Genomic DNA, 15926 nt, shown 5'->3' on the forward strand with positions numbered 1-15926 from the left:
ATTTGGAACTCATAACAGACAGTTCCAAATGATTAAGGTTCCTTTTTAATTTGAAACTGATGTAACTTGACATATAGATATTTCTAGTGGCTTTTTTGTATCTTTTCAGTGCTGTGAAGGGGAAGACTCCTCAGGTGGGTGACAGGGTCCTAGTGGAAGCTGTGTACAACCCAAACATGCCCTTCAAGTGGAACGCCCAACGCATCCAGACGTTACCTCAGCTAGCAAACCAGTCGGTGAGAAAACTCTGAGGTTACACGGTGGCTCAGGAAGGAGATGATAACATTGTTGGGCACATTGATAAAAACTGGGACTTTATGCTTGAGTTTTTATCCACGTTTAGATTTTTGGTATCCGTATAAATGCAATCAGCGCAATGTCTGCGTTTCCACTACATTTATTCATGGCTTTAAAATTGTCCTAAAAATGTATAAACCCAGATTTTGTTTAATTAATTCATCCTTATTAAGTAATAATATTCAAATCCTAGCTTTCTTCACATTTGAAAAAAAGTCCCAATGATACTGGGAGCACAAAATGTGAACTAAGGTTCCAAAGAAACTGCCCCCAGTCTAGTCCTTCAAAGATAAGAAACATTTTCTTGACTCGTGTGGTTGCTCTGTACTTTGTATCTGTCTGTCTGTTCAGTTAGTTTCAGGCTTTTGGCCTCTTCTGACCTCTGTGACAGAAGTTAAATGGTGAAAAAATCAAACAGTATCTGTTTTTTTTATTTTTATTATTATATCCAAAAGTGAGATCCACAGGTTCATTTTAAATCCTGGACAATTCATCTGGCTTATTCTGAGGAGAGTCTTAATATATCATGTTTTTTTCATATTTCATATTTTCCTTGTACCTCTCTGTCTTTAATTGACTGTTGTGTTCTCAATCCCTCCTAGCATCAGCAGCAGCCTTTACCTCAAGCTTCCCCACAGCTCGGCAGCCTTTACAATGAGCCAGGGATGCAGCTGCGCTACTCAGACATGCACTCCACTTTGGACAACAGACAAAATGTAACCCCCTAGCCCTGAATCACACACTTTGTTGGTCCTTCTCCCCACTCAGTTTCTTTCTTTGACTTTTTGTCTTTGTTTCCTGGCTTTCTTGCTTAACCTATAAATGTTTAACTATAACCAGTTACATCTATTCTTAACTGCAGTTTTTGCTTGTTCTTTTAGTTTGCTGTCATTGCCAAATGGATAGAACCACATTTTTGTAGTATAACAATACATTTCTTTATTTTAAGGAACATTTATTTGACTTATGGAGAGACTAGTTTTCTATTGCTTTATTATGCATCTTTGAATGTGCTTTTTGTGGTAGATTACAACCTTTTTACCCAGGTTATATCATTTCTTTTGTTTGGAAAACAAACTAATGTTTCTTGAGCTGTTATTTTTGTTTCAGATGTGTTTTCACACTCTGGCTTATTAATATTTAAATCAGTAAATCTCTCTACAGGGGACATTGCAGATGACAGGACAAATACATTGTTAAGAGGTTGTGCTGGATAACAGTAATATTTGTTATAAAGATTTTGCTTGAAGTACCACTCAAATCAGTACCTCACCAATTGAATCAGTGCCTTACCAAGCAGTGAGAAATATGTCATAAGGATATTTCTAGTTGAGTAAATATTCCTGAATGAGGTGGCAATGTGGCCTTTTGGTTTAAGTGACTCTACTTTAGCCAGAGGGCCAGTTTTGATCTCAGCACCATCTTTTCTGTTGAAAGTACTGGGCAAGATGTCGACCTTGTCTGCTCACTTCATGCAGGAAATATCCTCAAAATATGCCTATATTCACACCTGGTACTCTTTGATTAGGTCAGCATATCAGCACACCTCTAAAAGATAACTACAATTCTTTAATTCAAGCAGACATTCAGACCTTTTTCCAGCTTCTTTCTTTCAAGCAGCCACTGTATACGATTTTGTACAGTTCATCTTATTTGTTGAACAGTTATTGCCATGTTAAGATTGTTTCAGGTCTGCTTTTAAACATATGCTCATCTCTCCTTTTCATCTTTTCCCCCTTTTTTCTAGAGCCAGCCTCAACCTCCTAACATGATGAAGGCAGCCCCCACCATGCTGCAGTCGCTACCTCCCCCAACCACATTCAGTATTCCAACCCAGGCTCCCCCTCCTTCCCTCCTGCAGGCACAGCTGTCTGCTGCCTCTCTGGCCCCTCTCCTCCAAAACCCTCCTCAGCCTCTGCTGCCACAGCCTCCACCCAAAGGTGAAATACTAGTCAGTGGGATTGCCTTTATCTCGAAGTGGATAGAAAGCAGTCAGATAACTGGTGATGATCACCACTCTCTTTGCAGCTGTTTTGGCACACAAAATCATTTTTGTTAAATAAGCTTTATTTCCCTTGTCTCTAGATGTGTTCCCTGGGGGTCTGCTTCAGCCTCCAGTAAGAATGATGCCACAACCGCAGCCTGTCCGACGAATCGAGCCACCACCTCGTTTCCCCAGTCGCAATGACCGAGGCCCTGAGCTCATCCTCAGGACTAAAGACGAACGCAGGTGAGATGCCAATTAATATCACTTGAGATAATCTGGTCACTAAAATATGCTTTCAGCATAAGTTATTCATTTTAGTGTGTGTAATCAATTCTTTAGTCGAGACAGAGACCGAGAGCGCAGACGGTCAAGAGAACGCTCGCCCACACGCAAACGTTCCAGAGACCGCTCTCCTAGACGTGACCGATCACCTCGCCGGCCTCGCAGGGTGGTTCCTCGCTACACCGTCCAGTTTTCCAAGTTCAGCTTAGATGGGTGAGTACAGTTTTTTTCAGTGTTTCATGCATTGAGTTTTGTTGGAAACAGATTACTGAAGTGTTGTATTGTATGTCAACACGTCAGGGGTATGATAGTCAACAGTATGTCTTAGTTTGTGTTGCTATCTATTAATTGTCCTCTGTGGGTTCTCCAGTTCCAGCTGTGACATGATGGAGCTGAGAAGGCGCTATCAGAGCCTCTACATTCCTAGCGACTTCTTTAATGCTGTCTTCACCTGGGTGGATGCCTTCCCTCTGACAAGACCCTTCCAGTTTAGTAATGCCTGTAACTTCCACATCTTACACAAAGAGGTGGATCCTCTAGTCAAGAATACAGCTGTGTTGGACCCTCCTGATGCCAACCACACTTACAGTGCTAAGGTATGACTGCCAATGATGAATACATAGCATCAAGTGTGTCTTTCATATTCAGTTAGATGCAGCGGACAGTAGGACTGGAATGGTTTGTGTATTTGTGCCAAACTGTCACGGTACGGTGCATGAAGCCGCACCCGGAATACAAAGTATTTAGATTGATGCACCAAATTTTATATACCCATGGTGTGCACAGTGGTCGATGACTGTCAGCCATCAGCGTCCATCGGCCTTACCCTAGACTCCATTAATTAAAACTACTATATAGAGAGATAATTGCTGAATGTAAATAAACTGAAAAGCTGTTGGAGAAAAAATGCAGACCATAAATGGCGTCAAAACAGGCTTTGATTTCATTAATATTTAAGGATTAAGTGATGTGGTCTCTTTGTGGTTTAGGTGATGCTACTGGCTAACCCCAGTATCGAGGAGCTCTATCACAAGTCCTGTGCTCTGGCAGAGGACTCCCAGGAAGTCAAAGACTCCTTCCAACATCCTGCTAGACTCATTAAGGTACATCACACATTTCCCATGCTTGTGCCATGCTCGTGATCTGACAGTGGTGCAATGTTCCTTTTCCATTGCTAAGTACTCACTATGTGGAAGAGTCCTAACTGATGTTGTATTTGGACATGCTGCTGACCTTTTTGTCTTTCTCTTTGTCTTTATCCTCTTTTGTGCTCTGTTCACCCTCCACACCCCTTATCCATATTGTCATTCCCCATTTCCATCTAACCTATTCTACTCTGTGTCTCTCCTACCCGTCTGTCTTTCTCCTTTAGTTTTTGGTGGGAATGAGAGGTAAAGATGAGGCCATGGCCATTGGTGGTCACTGGTCTCCCTCTCTAGATGGAGCTGACCCAGAGAAGGATCCGTCAGTCCTAATAAAGACAGCCATACGCTGTTGCAAGGCGCTCACAGGCATAGATCTTAGTCTCTGCACTCAGTGGTAAGAGCTGTTATTCACATCAATATTTATTTTTCTCATTGATTGTTTAAACCTAATAACTTTCCTGGTACTAAAATCCCAAATTTAGTAACTACAATATGCTGCATAATTTTACTACTTCTATACAAAATCTCACCCTTGACATGTTGAGTGATGTTTTTTGGTTAACTTTTTTTATATTAATGATTATTGTATTGTTAATTTGCTACCTATTATTTACCATTATTATTTATTGTGTTGTGCAATGTTCCTTTTGTTTTTTTCGTGTGTTGTCGTCTTGGCTCTCTCTTTCTGTCACACTCTATACATATATGTATATATGCATATTTCATTGTGATGAAAAACCAAACGCATGGACTGTGGCTGGAAGCAGTAGCCTGGACCAGAAGACACTGCCATTACGTTGTTCTTTTAATTTATATTTCTATTCTCCCTGTTAAATATCTTACATATTTAACTGGCTTTCACTGTCCTGTTGGTTCTGTCTCTCTTCGCGCAACCCGAATGTAGTGCGTTAAGTGTATCCTAGGTTAAATGCAGAACACTCATCCATAATTGGCTGAAGCTATAATGGGGATGAATTTGGGGATGTGATTTTATTTTGTGATTGTCTGTCAACTTTCTCAAAATGGCTGCCGTAACCTGTGACAACAGTTGGAGAGCTGCAGACTGGGTCCATTTGTCTATACTGTGTGTTGTGTGGGAGAAGGGTCACTGTAATGATATGTACAATCATTCAGTGAGCTCATGGGAGGGAGTAGCTGTAGAAGGCTCGCCTTAGAAAGGCTTGCCTTTTATACTGTACCCTGACCAGAATGTTTCTTTCCAATGCACCTTCTTCCTTTGCGACAGGTATCGTTTTGCAGAGATTCGCTATCATCGGCCGGAGGAGACACACAAGGGGCGGACAGTCCCTGCTCATGTGGAGACAGTGGTTTTGTTTCTTCCGGATGTTTGGCATTGTCTTCCTACCCGCTCAGAGTGGGAGGTGCTGTCACGGCGACTCCGGGAGCAGCTGGCTGAGAAGCTGTCGGCCGAGCGAAAGGAGGCAGATGGAGAACAGGCACTGAACCGCTAATCCCTCTCTTCTCATTTCCGCTTCTCACAGGAAGGCACAGGAATTACAAAAAAACAAACCCCAGATACACATCAGACACAAAGCACACCTCACCATTCACGCAGACAGCCATGAACACAGGCAGATTATTGTTCCACCAAACCTTACCTAGGCGTCTTCTGTTTACTCCTCCACCTGTCCCTTCTCCTCTGCTCCAACTCCTCCATTCCTTCATCAGCACATTCACCTTCCCTCACATCCAGCAGACACATACAGTGGAAGCAGTGAGACTAGGTTGTGTTGTATAGGCCCAGATTGCAACTGATAAAACGGCTTCCAGCTCCTCCATCACTTCATAATTGATGCTAATCTGGGTATAGTCATTCATGCTAATCCTGGCATTTTTTTTGTGCATTATTTCAAATAATACTTGCTTAACCTGCTATGAATGTGGGTACCTGCTAAATGGTTTAAGCAATGGTCTCAAATAGTTTCTCAAATTTGTGCCAGTGGTGATTTTCTAACACTGGAATCTAAAATGTTTCTTTATGCTGGAACCTGTGGAGTCAGTTGCATGTAAATAATGTGTTTTGTAGAAATGTGTATTTTTATATGATTTTCCACATCAATTTGATATTTTCTGACTTCAAAAAGAGAACCTCCCCAAAGTCCTGTTCCTTGTCTGTTCTTGTTGGATTCTACATTCTGATTTGGGCTACATGTAGAATTTGGTTTTTCCAGGGCAGTTGGTTGGACAGATGGCTCCTATCTGACATAGGTGTATAAAACCCATAAATGGCAATAACCAATACCCTAGTCATAGACCATGGTAGGGCCACCCTATCCTCACTCCGTTTGGAGACCAGCTTCAGTTCACCTGATGTACCTACACACCTTTTGGACACACCTCTCATTGATTTTTACCTTTTTTTTGTGTTCCACAGATTGATTGATTGGCAGCTGGGGGGCATTTCTGTTGGTTTTATAAGAGCTAGAGAGCTTCCCTGTGTACGCTTCAGTAGCATTGGACTTAAACACAGTCGAGAGCTCACTAGGACGAGACAATGAAAGACAGATGTGACCTTGCTTCTTGCACGGATCAACTTTAAAGCTCACACAGACCATGGGCGGTGTACTGACTTTTTGCTATCCCACCTCTTTCTTTCTCTCTGCATGTCTCTATCTTAATGATCTCCTGTGAAGGAGGAAGAGGAGAAGGATGACGATGAATCGAAGGACGTTAGTAGTCCCACTCACTGGGCTAAACTTGACCCGAAATCAATGAAGGTAAGATTCATGGAGAAATCCTCAGCACTGGTAGAGCTAGGAAAAGAGTCAAGGTATAATTTATTAGATTTATCTTTGGACTTTTTACACCTTTATGAATAGTCTTTGTTGTATATTGTGCATGTAAATATGTTCAGATTAGTTCTCTTCCCGAGGTTAAATGTGCTTTACCCACGTGCCCATTTTTTCCTCTTGTAGGTAAACGATCTGCGCAAAGAGCTTGATTGTCGCTCTCTAAGCTCTAAGGGGTTAAAGTCACAGCTGATTGCCCGCCTTACCAAGCAGCTGAAGGTTGAGGAGCAGGTGGAGGAGTCCAAAGAGCCTGAGAAACCAGAAAGCAAAGCTGCTGAGGAAGAGGAGCCATCTCGCACTGAGGATGACAGAGAGGTACAGACATCTTTATTGATTTAAATAAGAGAATTTAGTAGTAGTTGTGACATTTTTGTTTTTGTGGTCACACTTACTTGGATGTCTCCATATGTTGTACTTAAACAGCTGTGCAATTGATATTGAAAGGCAAGAATTGCATTTCACAGTTTTGTGACTCTTTTCAATATTATCAAACCTCCAAAGAGTTTTATCTTAAGTGCTATTCTAACTGTAGTGTTCTTCTCTGTTAGGAGGAGGAGAGGAAGAGGCAGGAGGAGCTTGAGCGCCAGCGGAGAGAAAGGCGCTACATCCTACCTGATGAGCCCACCATCATTGTAAACCCCAACTGGGCAGCCAAGAATGGCAAATTTGATTGCAGTGTCATGTCCCTGAGTGTGCTGCTGGACTATAGACTGGAGGACAACAAGGAGCACTCTTTTGAGGTAAGAATGACTGGTCAGTTTTATACTGTGACCAGTCAGCAGTGTACATTAGGCTTGAGCCGGTGTTAAAACGGGTAAACTAGGAAACCCGCTCTAGCGTTGCTGCACAACACTTCTTATTAGTAATGCAATTGAAGTTGGATTTAGTTATGTGACGCTGTCAGCACAGGTTGCTGATGTAGGCTACTTTTGTAATTTGTCAGAACGTGTCATAATTGCAAATGCTGGTTCAGCCAGTTTGCATGAAATCAAAGCTCAAACAGGGAATCGACCTAACTCTAGTGCACGTGCTATAGTGATCTTTGAAAACCAACTGAATGCGTTTTATCTTTGACAGACATTTTTGTCTTTTCAGGTTATAATTTAATTTAATAGGTTTAATCATACACTGCCTTCTTTTTTCTGTCCAGGTTTCCCTATTTGCTGAGCTGTTTAACGAGATGCTACAGAGAGATTTTGGCTACCGCATATATAAAGCCCTGGCTGTTTTTCCTACCAAAGACGAAAAGAAGGAAAAGGAGAAGAAAGCCAAAAAGGAAGCCGAAAAGAAGGACGCTGAAAAGCGTGAAATAAAGAAGGAAAAAGAAGATGATAATGAAGAACCTGTAGTTAAAAGGTCTAAGGAGGATGAGGAGGAGAAGAGGAAGGCAAGCCTCTCAAACTATGTGGTCTTTTCAGTGTGTAATTTGCTCCACAATTGATGTGTGTTTTCATGCAGTTGTGTGACTTGTGTTTTTAGTGCGATGAAAAGGCTGTGAAAAAGGAGTCGTCTCGAGATGAAGAGGAGAACGAAGATGATGGCAGCACGGCCAATGCTGAAGAATATGACCCCATGGAGGCAGAAGATGCAGAGGATGATGACGATGATGGTACTGCACTCTTTTTTTGAGTTTCCCACAATATGATTTTTGTCAATGATAAGAAACCATGCACCACACTGAGCCTGTGATCGATAACATTTCCAAGGCTTTAAAAAACATTGCTTTTTTATCTTTAAATGTTTCTTGTTTTTCCACTCATTAAACACACAGAGTAATAATAATAAAATGTAAAGATGTATTGGCACTTTTATTTTTCAACCTTTTCCATCCCTTAGACAAGGATGATGACGACTCCAATGACAAAGACAGGAAAGACCGCAAGGATGACCGCAAGTCGTCTAAAGAGAGGTCCTCTAAAGACAAGGTTGGTTGGTTATTGTTGTATGTATATTATTAAGACATTGATGTAGCATAATCATGGTTGTTGGTATAGATGATAGTGGACTTTGGTTAGAAGCAGGGAAGACACCACTAGTGTGGTGTTTTTCCGTTACATAGTACCTGCTTGACTCTACTCTGCTCAACTCGACCGCGGTGCCCCGTCCTCCATTTTCCATTGCAGATTTAGTACTGCCTCATGCCTGAGGCGAGTGTGGCTGATCGTCACAGCGATACCGCAGGAAACTGCCATGGCTTGGTAGTGTTGCATTTCCCCTGACTCCTTTCCTGGTTCTCCTTCTCCATAAACAACATGAAATCAAGGAGAGAGTTCACTTTTCCTGCTCCAGATTTCCCACCGTGGTCAGAAAGCACAGGGGAGACACTTTGTTTATCTCACTATGACTCTAGAGTCAGTACGGGACTCGCTCTGAAGCTAATCACCTCTCTCACTTCTCCCTTGCTTCACCACACACACACACATGCGCACACATGCAGGCTCGACACACACCAGCGCACAAGTATACACATCAGGCCACTTGCGTAGGCTACGGCTACTCTTGTTTCAAAAGAAGCTGGAGGTAGCAAAAATAAAAAACACTGCTGGCTAAACTATTTGTTCAGGACACCCCCGTCTGTCGCTAGCAATGATGACACAGTGATTAGTGACGATTCTCTCTGACTAGTCTGCAGGTTTTCACGTCACCTTTTGGTATCTCCTCAGCTCGCTTGGAACCTCGACGGAGCTGGTACTAAAAAAAGTACCTGTTAGCAGGTACCAGGGACTTTTTTTCCGTGTTGAGCAGGTACCCTGTAATGGAAAAACGCCATAGGTTCCTTAATGAGGACACTGCCTAAGATTGCCCTGCATCATACACAAACTTATTTATTATTATTACTGTTTTTAATGCATACATTGAAGGAACTGACAGATTTCACTGGTGTTGCATTTTTTTATGATTTCATGTGACGATTGATTGATTGATTGATTGATTGATTGATTGATTGGATGAATGTGGTTGTTTGTGTTACACCAGGAGAAGAAGCTGATGGTCTCACACAACAAGGAGCTACTGATGGCATTTGTCTACTTTGACCAGAGCCACTGTGGCTATTTGCTGGAGAGAGACCTGGAGGAGATCCTGTACACACTGGGACTACACCTTTCTCGTGCTCAGGTGAACCGACACAAGCCTAATCCTCATCATGCTTCATGGTAGTAGCTCAGTCCGTAGGGGGTTGGGAATCGGCGGGTCGCTGGTTCAAGTCCCCATACAGACCAAAGTACGGACTGAGAGTGTGAACTGGTAGCTAGAGAAGTGCCAGTTCAACTCCTGGGCACTGCCAATGTGCCCTTGAGCAAGGCACTGAAACCACAAGTGCCTGGGGTGCTCATCCATTTGCAGCCCCCTCACTCTGACATATCTTCATTAATGTGTATAGCATGTATATGTCCTAAGCACGTGTGTGTATTTTCAGGCCTGTGTTTAATGTGTGTGCATCTGTACTAACAGAGTGAAGAATCTGTGCATCCCTGATTCTTAAGTCTTATTCACTCATTACCTGTCTGTCATGTCTGTTTCCAGATAAAGAAGCTGTTGAACAAGCCAGTGGTCAGAGAGTCTTGTTACTACCGTAAACTGACAGACAGGGGGAAGGATGAACCCATTCCTTCCTTTAATGAAGCCCAGATAGAAAACCTCATAGGTGAGCTAACATGGGTCTTTATGGTTAAACATGTTTCTATTACTGTTTAATACTGTCAATTAAGAACAATTTTTAAATCTATGATGACCTAGAAAGTGTGCTAAAAAATAAGCTACAGTTACCATATGGCAGAGGGCTGTTGTAGCAAGCTCTTTTTTTAAATTTTTTTTATATTAAATTCTTCTCTCTCTTTCTGTCAGGTAACAGAGGACTACTTCCTGCTCCAAATGTTTGTGCACAGTCTGCAGCCACTGAGTCTGGTAATCTGATAGTGTATAACGGAGCCATGGTCGACATCGGCAGCATGATGCAGAAACTGGAGAAGAGTGAGAAAGCAAGGGAGGAGATAGAGCAGAAGCTTATGGTGCAGGGTGCCAAAATGGGTATGATTTGAATTGTATTATAGTGTATATGCTGTCTTTGAAAATGCTTTCATAGCCTCATGAGTTGCAGGCTACACTCTGTGTCAGTAGTCTGTCTGGACAATGATCTGGCTCAATTTGAGCTTTGCTACAAAGAAGCCCAGTCTCACTTTATTCAGCATTCTTACTTCTGTGATTTCTGAAACGTGGACTGGCACATTACTAACAACTGCCACCTACAAAGTATAAAATAGGATTCAGCAATATAGTTTTTTCATTGTGAATCTTCAAAGTGGTTAAAAAAAAAAACACACTAAAACACACTGTTAACAGTTATTACAATTTTATATAATTACATCTCCCAAAATGGGGGTGTTTACGGGCTGTTTATTCAATCAAATGTGCTTGAAACAAATGATCCCTTGCATATCTTTTGGTTTACAGGAGGTGTTCTATAGGGTTGTACAGAAGGCCTTATCTCAAGTTCAGAACAGAGGGGATGTTTTGTGTGTTGTATATAATAGACCGTGCTTTCCTGTGTACAGCAGTGTTACACAGTTATCTTTGTTGGCGGCTTTCAGTGTTCCCTGTTGTTTGATAAACCTAGTCAACTTGTTTGGGGTAGGCAGGATGCCATACCAGGTTATGACGTTAAACTCAAGGATGTTTTCTGTTAGGTTGACATACATAGGACATTCTGAGTCTAAACCCTTTGATTTCATAACAAGGAATCATCTCTGACAGGCGTTCCTTGCATATAGCATTAACATTGTCTGTGAAATTCAATGTGTAAATGTATGTTCCCAGATAGTTAAAATCACAAACCTCCACAGATGGGTAGAGATGGTAATGGACTTACATAATTTAGCAGGCTAGCTTAACAAATTGTAAAAACATGTAAATATTGGCTGTAAAAATGACAAAAAGGTTTACCTTTGGTTGATAAGATTAATATTATGTAGCTTGAAAAACTAAATGTCCTTTAGATGTTGTATATATTTCTGATTTCAACACATGACCATTGTTTTCTCAAGTGCTATTTAATACTTAGAAGAAGCAGTGTGTAGGCTTTAGTGGCATCTAGCGGTGAGGTTGCAGATTGCAACCAACTGAATAACCCCCCCCCCTTTCCAAGCATGAGGGGTAGATGCTAGAATGTAGTCACCGAACGTGTCGCCAAAATGAAAGTGGTTAGATCTTGTTTCTTATAAGGTGAGTCACGTCTTTATGTCTAATGAATTATAAAGTAGGTTATTGCTGCGTTTGGCCTCACATTATGTATGCCCGTGTTGACTTTCAGTGACATCATTCTAGCATTTACCCTGTGCTTAATCGTTGACCTGCCTTCATTCTAATCTTCTCTGTTGTCACATTTCAGATGAAGATGCAAAGGTTAAACCTCAGGTGGAGCAAGCCAACAAAGCCTTGTCCAGGGAGCTGGAGGAGGTGAAAAGCACACTGAGCCAAACTGAGCAGATTCTGAAGGCTGCGGAGGAGCAGAAGACCATCTACCACGATCAGATTAGCAAGACGTCCAACACCTTGACGTCCACTGTCAAAGAGCTGCTGGCAGTGCTAAAAAAGGTACAACAATTTTACAAAGATCCAATTGCTGTTACTCTATTTCATCTTTACCTTGAGTAAGAGACGGAGAGAACAGCAGATAGTTATAAAGTTATAAATGCAAGGACGAGTATTGTTTTCTGTTTTCTCTCAGGCTGCATCACTGATGGATTTTAAAATTTATATTGCCTTTGAAGAAGTGCTGTCAGTTAAACACGTTAACGGCGTTAAAGCAAACCCATTTTAATGGCGTAAATTTTTTTATCGCAAGATTAACGTTCCTTTTGGCCTAGGAAACTGTCGTTTTTTTCACATGCTGTTGCAACAACTAGTAATGTTAGAAAAACTATAACACCACACCGGATATAGGAAACAAATCAATAGGCATGTTGATTTGTTTCCTTGTTTCCTTGATTTGTTTGGGCTTGCGAGCCGGCCAAAGAGTAGTAGGCTAACGTTACGTTTTGAGTGGATGGCGAGCGCGAGATGCCGAAATGGATGCCATTAAGATTCTGAATATGAAAGTTTACTTTAAAAAAAGTTGCCAAATGGTTCCATTGACAAGACCAAAGTCATCTGTGTTTTGTCGTTGTGAACGGAGCTATCATCGCAGCACGTCCAGTCTGAAATACCACTTGATGGTCAAGCACACAGCTGATTCTCCGCCCCCTCGTCAAAGCCAGGCGACTAATGGATGACTTCAGACAGAAGCACAACTACAACACCACAACTAAAAACAAACTTTATTGATTGAACACTACAGTATATGCCAATGTTGCATTACAATGATTAAAAAACAATGGGATAAAAAGAAATCAAGGGACATTTAGAATAGATAAAAATGTGCGATTAATTGCGAGTTAACTATGACATTAATGTGATTAATCGTGATTAAATATTTTAATCGTTTGACAGCACTACTTTTAAGCCTTAATGACCATCGTGAGTATGAGGGATGATCAATCTCTTTTAAAATTGGCTCTTTCAGTGTTTCTTAGTTTATTAAACTTTTTGTGCATAAGAGACGACGATTGAGATCATTAATATATTAGTCCTCTTAGAAGGTGGTCCAAGACTCTGCATGATTCACCTTATACTGCTGCAGTCTTAACGTTATTCTGACGGCATTTCATTCAGACTTGTGCTGTGTTGAAGCTGAAACAGATATGTTACTAGGTTCAACCTGGTACGTTTGCCGTCGTGACTTTTACATAAAAGTGACCAGGGCCTTATTCAGACATAACTGTGACTAGTTATGTTGCCATCAGATTAACGTAAATGGGAACAGCTGTATTCACTGATTGTCTGTCTCTCTCTCTCTCTCTCTCTCTCTCTCTCTCTCTCTCTCTCTCTCTCTCTCTCTCTCTCTCTCTCTCTCTCTCTCTCTCTCTCTCTCTCTCTCTCTCTCTCAGCATCAAGAAGTAGAGGAGTCTGGTGATGAAGTTACTGGCGATCACATTCAAATGTCTCAAACAAACGGCGCTGATAAATGAGTGACATTTAAAATAAATTAAGCCAATCTGTAACACTGATTATCTTAAAAATTGTAAATATTCCCTAAACAAGCATACTTTGGTAGTGTTTAATTTTGACCTATTATCTCCCAAGTACATGTATAAATTAATTGATGAATTAGTTCCGTTGTGTTAATTTGACCTCCCTTTCTGTGTACAATAATTTGTTTCTGAGGATTTACCTTTCTTACCTAGAATATGAACTATTGCAAAGCTTTGAAATGCTTATTTTCATAGTTGAAATTAATTTAAGTTCAGTTGCAAACTTTTCTTTTTGCCATTGCTTTAGCTTTGTTATGGCCAATAAAATGCCATGGTGTAGATTTACATGCCAGTTTGTGTGAGTTGTACTTTTCAGAGAGTTTTGTTTTTCTAATGAGCAATAATGATGCTATTTATGCGCGAGATGATTCATTAAAAAAACTATATTTAAAAGAAACTAATTTTGGATGGAAAAGGGTAGGAAGGGGTTCCATGTGGTTCAGACAGAATATTTCTTTGTAAATCATCCCATCCGCTTTAACTACAACTGTGTTTAATAAACACATTCAGTTATATTATTCTATTTAGCTGATTGAACTGGTTTGTGCTGTTTATCAAACACGTGGCTATGCATGGTTCCTTCTTCTGGTGGACCTTTTTGCTGTCGGCACCTTCTGACTGTATTCACCGACTGCTGCACTGTTTCATGTTTTACTGTGATGAGCATCAGTCTTGTTTTCTGTAAAAGGAAACTACACATGAACCAAATGATAAGCTCAATGAACGTATTCTGCTGAAGGAATCTTTGCTGCAATGACATTATAATTTAGAAATCAATCTCTGAACTTGCGTGCGTTGGTTTAGGTTGTTCTAGAAAAGAGGCACAATTACATTCAAATGTGCTCCAAAGCAGGCAATTTTATTTTTCTATTGAAAATGTATTCTATGAATGTTGTGCAAGAGTAAAGTGGTCCATTTTAACACTACAGTGTGTCTGTATTTTCTCAATGTCATGACTTAACACCTGTGCTTATCCTGCTACGAAAAAATATCTACTGTGAACAAGGTGTCAAAATATCTGATTGTGTAATCTATGGAACATTCAAAATTAGCCGACTTAATTGATAAAAATTAAATATTTGCTCGACTTATGCAAACTTGACATTTGTAAAATAGGGGTCCAGACAAATGCCACAGAATACTTTTTAAATCCTGTCCTGTTTGTCATATTAAGCAGGCCTGTAGCCACTTCTGAGGACACTGGGGTAATGTCCTTGGGAGATTTTACATTTTACAATTTAAAAAGTAACACTTTGATATTTTCATGGCTAATTTCTTTTATTTATTTATTTTTGGAGCTTGTAATTCATTTACCTTTTTTGAAGCTTTTGTTCCCTGGGATGTCATTTTTATGTCTTCTTGCCACTGGACTTTTCTGACCTGACGATGTAATGCTATGTTTTCTCTCCCGCCACTCCCCTTCACAAGCAAACAAACTTTCCTTTTAAGTTCTTTCCTTCTGCACGTCATCTTATTTTTACAAGATTTCCCCCAACATATTCATTTCAATGCATGGCTCTTTTTCAGTACCTCAGGTGGTGCTGCAGCTTTGAAACTGGCTGCTAAATTTGTTCCCACCAAGAATGAGACCTAGTTCAGTTTTTTTAAACTAACTTTGCAGGAAACATCTCTGTCAGTTTCCAGCAGCTTGTCTATGCCGTTTCCTACAGAACAATAACTATCTGTCACCCGGTACTTTGGTTATGTGGCTGCTTTTGTCCCGGTGTCATGCTCTGAATGCTTGACAAACAAACTTCATTTGTCCCCTGAGGAACCACATGCACACTCCTCACGGCTCAAACTCCTGCAGCAGCTGGGTGTGTGGGAAAGTGAGGTTTTGCACTTGGATGTGCTTGCATATGAGTATGCATGCACATGCAATGTGTGAAATTAGACCCCACCGCAGAGAGCAGGGCAGGTAACCCCACTCCCAGGCTGCAACAGAAGGCTTTTGTGGCCACTTTCCTGCCTCTCCTCTTTAAACCCCCATTTCTGGTATCAAAGGGCTGCTGCACTCTAGGCCTGTCTGCTGACAATCAATGCAGGGTTGCAATTTCCAGGGCTGGGGGCAGACAAGGTTAGTAAAGAGAGTTTGGTTTAGTAACTGATCACATTGCCATTTCACCCCCTCCCCGCTTTTCATGTAAATCAGACCTCTGAAGTCTTTGGGTGCAGTTATGGAGCATGTGTAGATGTAGTATGACATGACACTGGTCTCATTGTTGGTTTAACAAATTCTTACTTTTCTATAGACTTGTAGATTTGTTTAAATTCTCCC

General features: G+C 41.0%; 1 protein-coding gene across 8 annotated transcripts in view; it reads left to right on the top strand.

Moving 5' to 3' along the window:
- Nucleotides 1-14574, top strand: part of ccar1 (cell division cycle and apoptosis regulator 1) — a 24182-nt gene extending 9608 nt beyond the window's left edge. For 6 of the 8 annotated variants that reach the window (XM_028603193.1, XM_028603198.1, XM_028603196.1 and 3 more), the window contains 20 exons: nucleotides 110-236; nucleotides 900-1013; nucleotides 2045-2237; nucleotides 2383-2527; nucleotides 2603-2779; nucleotides 2937-3162; nucleotides 3556-3669; nucleotides 3939-4105; nucleotides 4958-5168; nucleotides 6366-6449; nucleotides 6648-6836; nucleotides 7070-7261; nucleotides 7672-7908; nucleotides 8001-8130; nucleotides 8358-8446; nucleotides 9498-9638; nucleotides 10047-10167; nucleotides 10368-10550; nucleotides 11908-12113; nucleotides 13505-14574. In XM_028603193.1, coding sequence (XP_028458994.1) covers nucleotides 110-236; nucleotides 900-1013; nucleotides 2045-2237; nucleotides 2383-2527; nucleotides 2603-2779; nucleotides 2937-3162; nucleotides 3556-3669; nucleotides 3939-4105; nucleotides 4958-5168; nucleotides 6366-6449; nucleotides 6648-6836; nucleotides 7070-7261; nucleotides 7672-7908; nucleotides 8001-8130; nucleotides 8358-8446; nucleotides 9498-9638; nucleotides 10047-10167; nucleotides 10368-10550; nucleotides 11908-12113; nucleotides 13505-13585 — 3127 coding nt within the window. In that variant the 3' untranslated portion in view covers nucleotides 13586-14574. The remainder of the gene's footprint in view (nucleotides 1-109; nucleotides 237-899; nucleotides 1014-2044; nucleotides 2238-2382; nucleotides 2528-2602; nucleotides 2780-2936; nucleotides 3163-3555; nucleotides 3670-3938; nucleotides 4106-4957; nucleotides 5169-6365; nucleotides 6450-6647; nucleotides 6837-7069; nucleotides 7262-7671; nucleotides 7909-8000; nucleotides 8131-8357; nucleotides 8447-9497; nucleotides 9639-10046; nucleotides 10168-10367; nucleotides 10551-11907; nucleotides 12114-13504) is intronic. The other 2 variants (XM_028603199.1, XM_028603200.1) reach the window with 1 other exon arrangement.
- Nucleotides 14575-15926: the final 1352 nt, after the last annotated feature.

The sequence above is a fragment of the Perca flavescens genome, chromosome 17, assembly GCF_004354835.1.
Source record: "Perca flavescens isolate YP-PL-M2 chromosome 17, PFLA_1.0, whole genome shotgun sequence".
In the NCBI taxonomy this organism is placed as follows: Eukaryota; Metazoa; Chordata; class Actinopteri; order Perciformes; family Percidae; genus Perca; species Perca flavescens.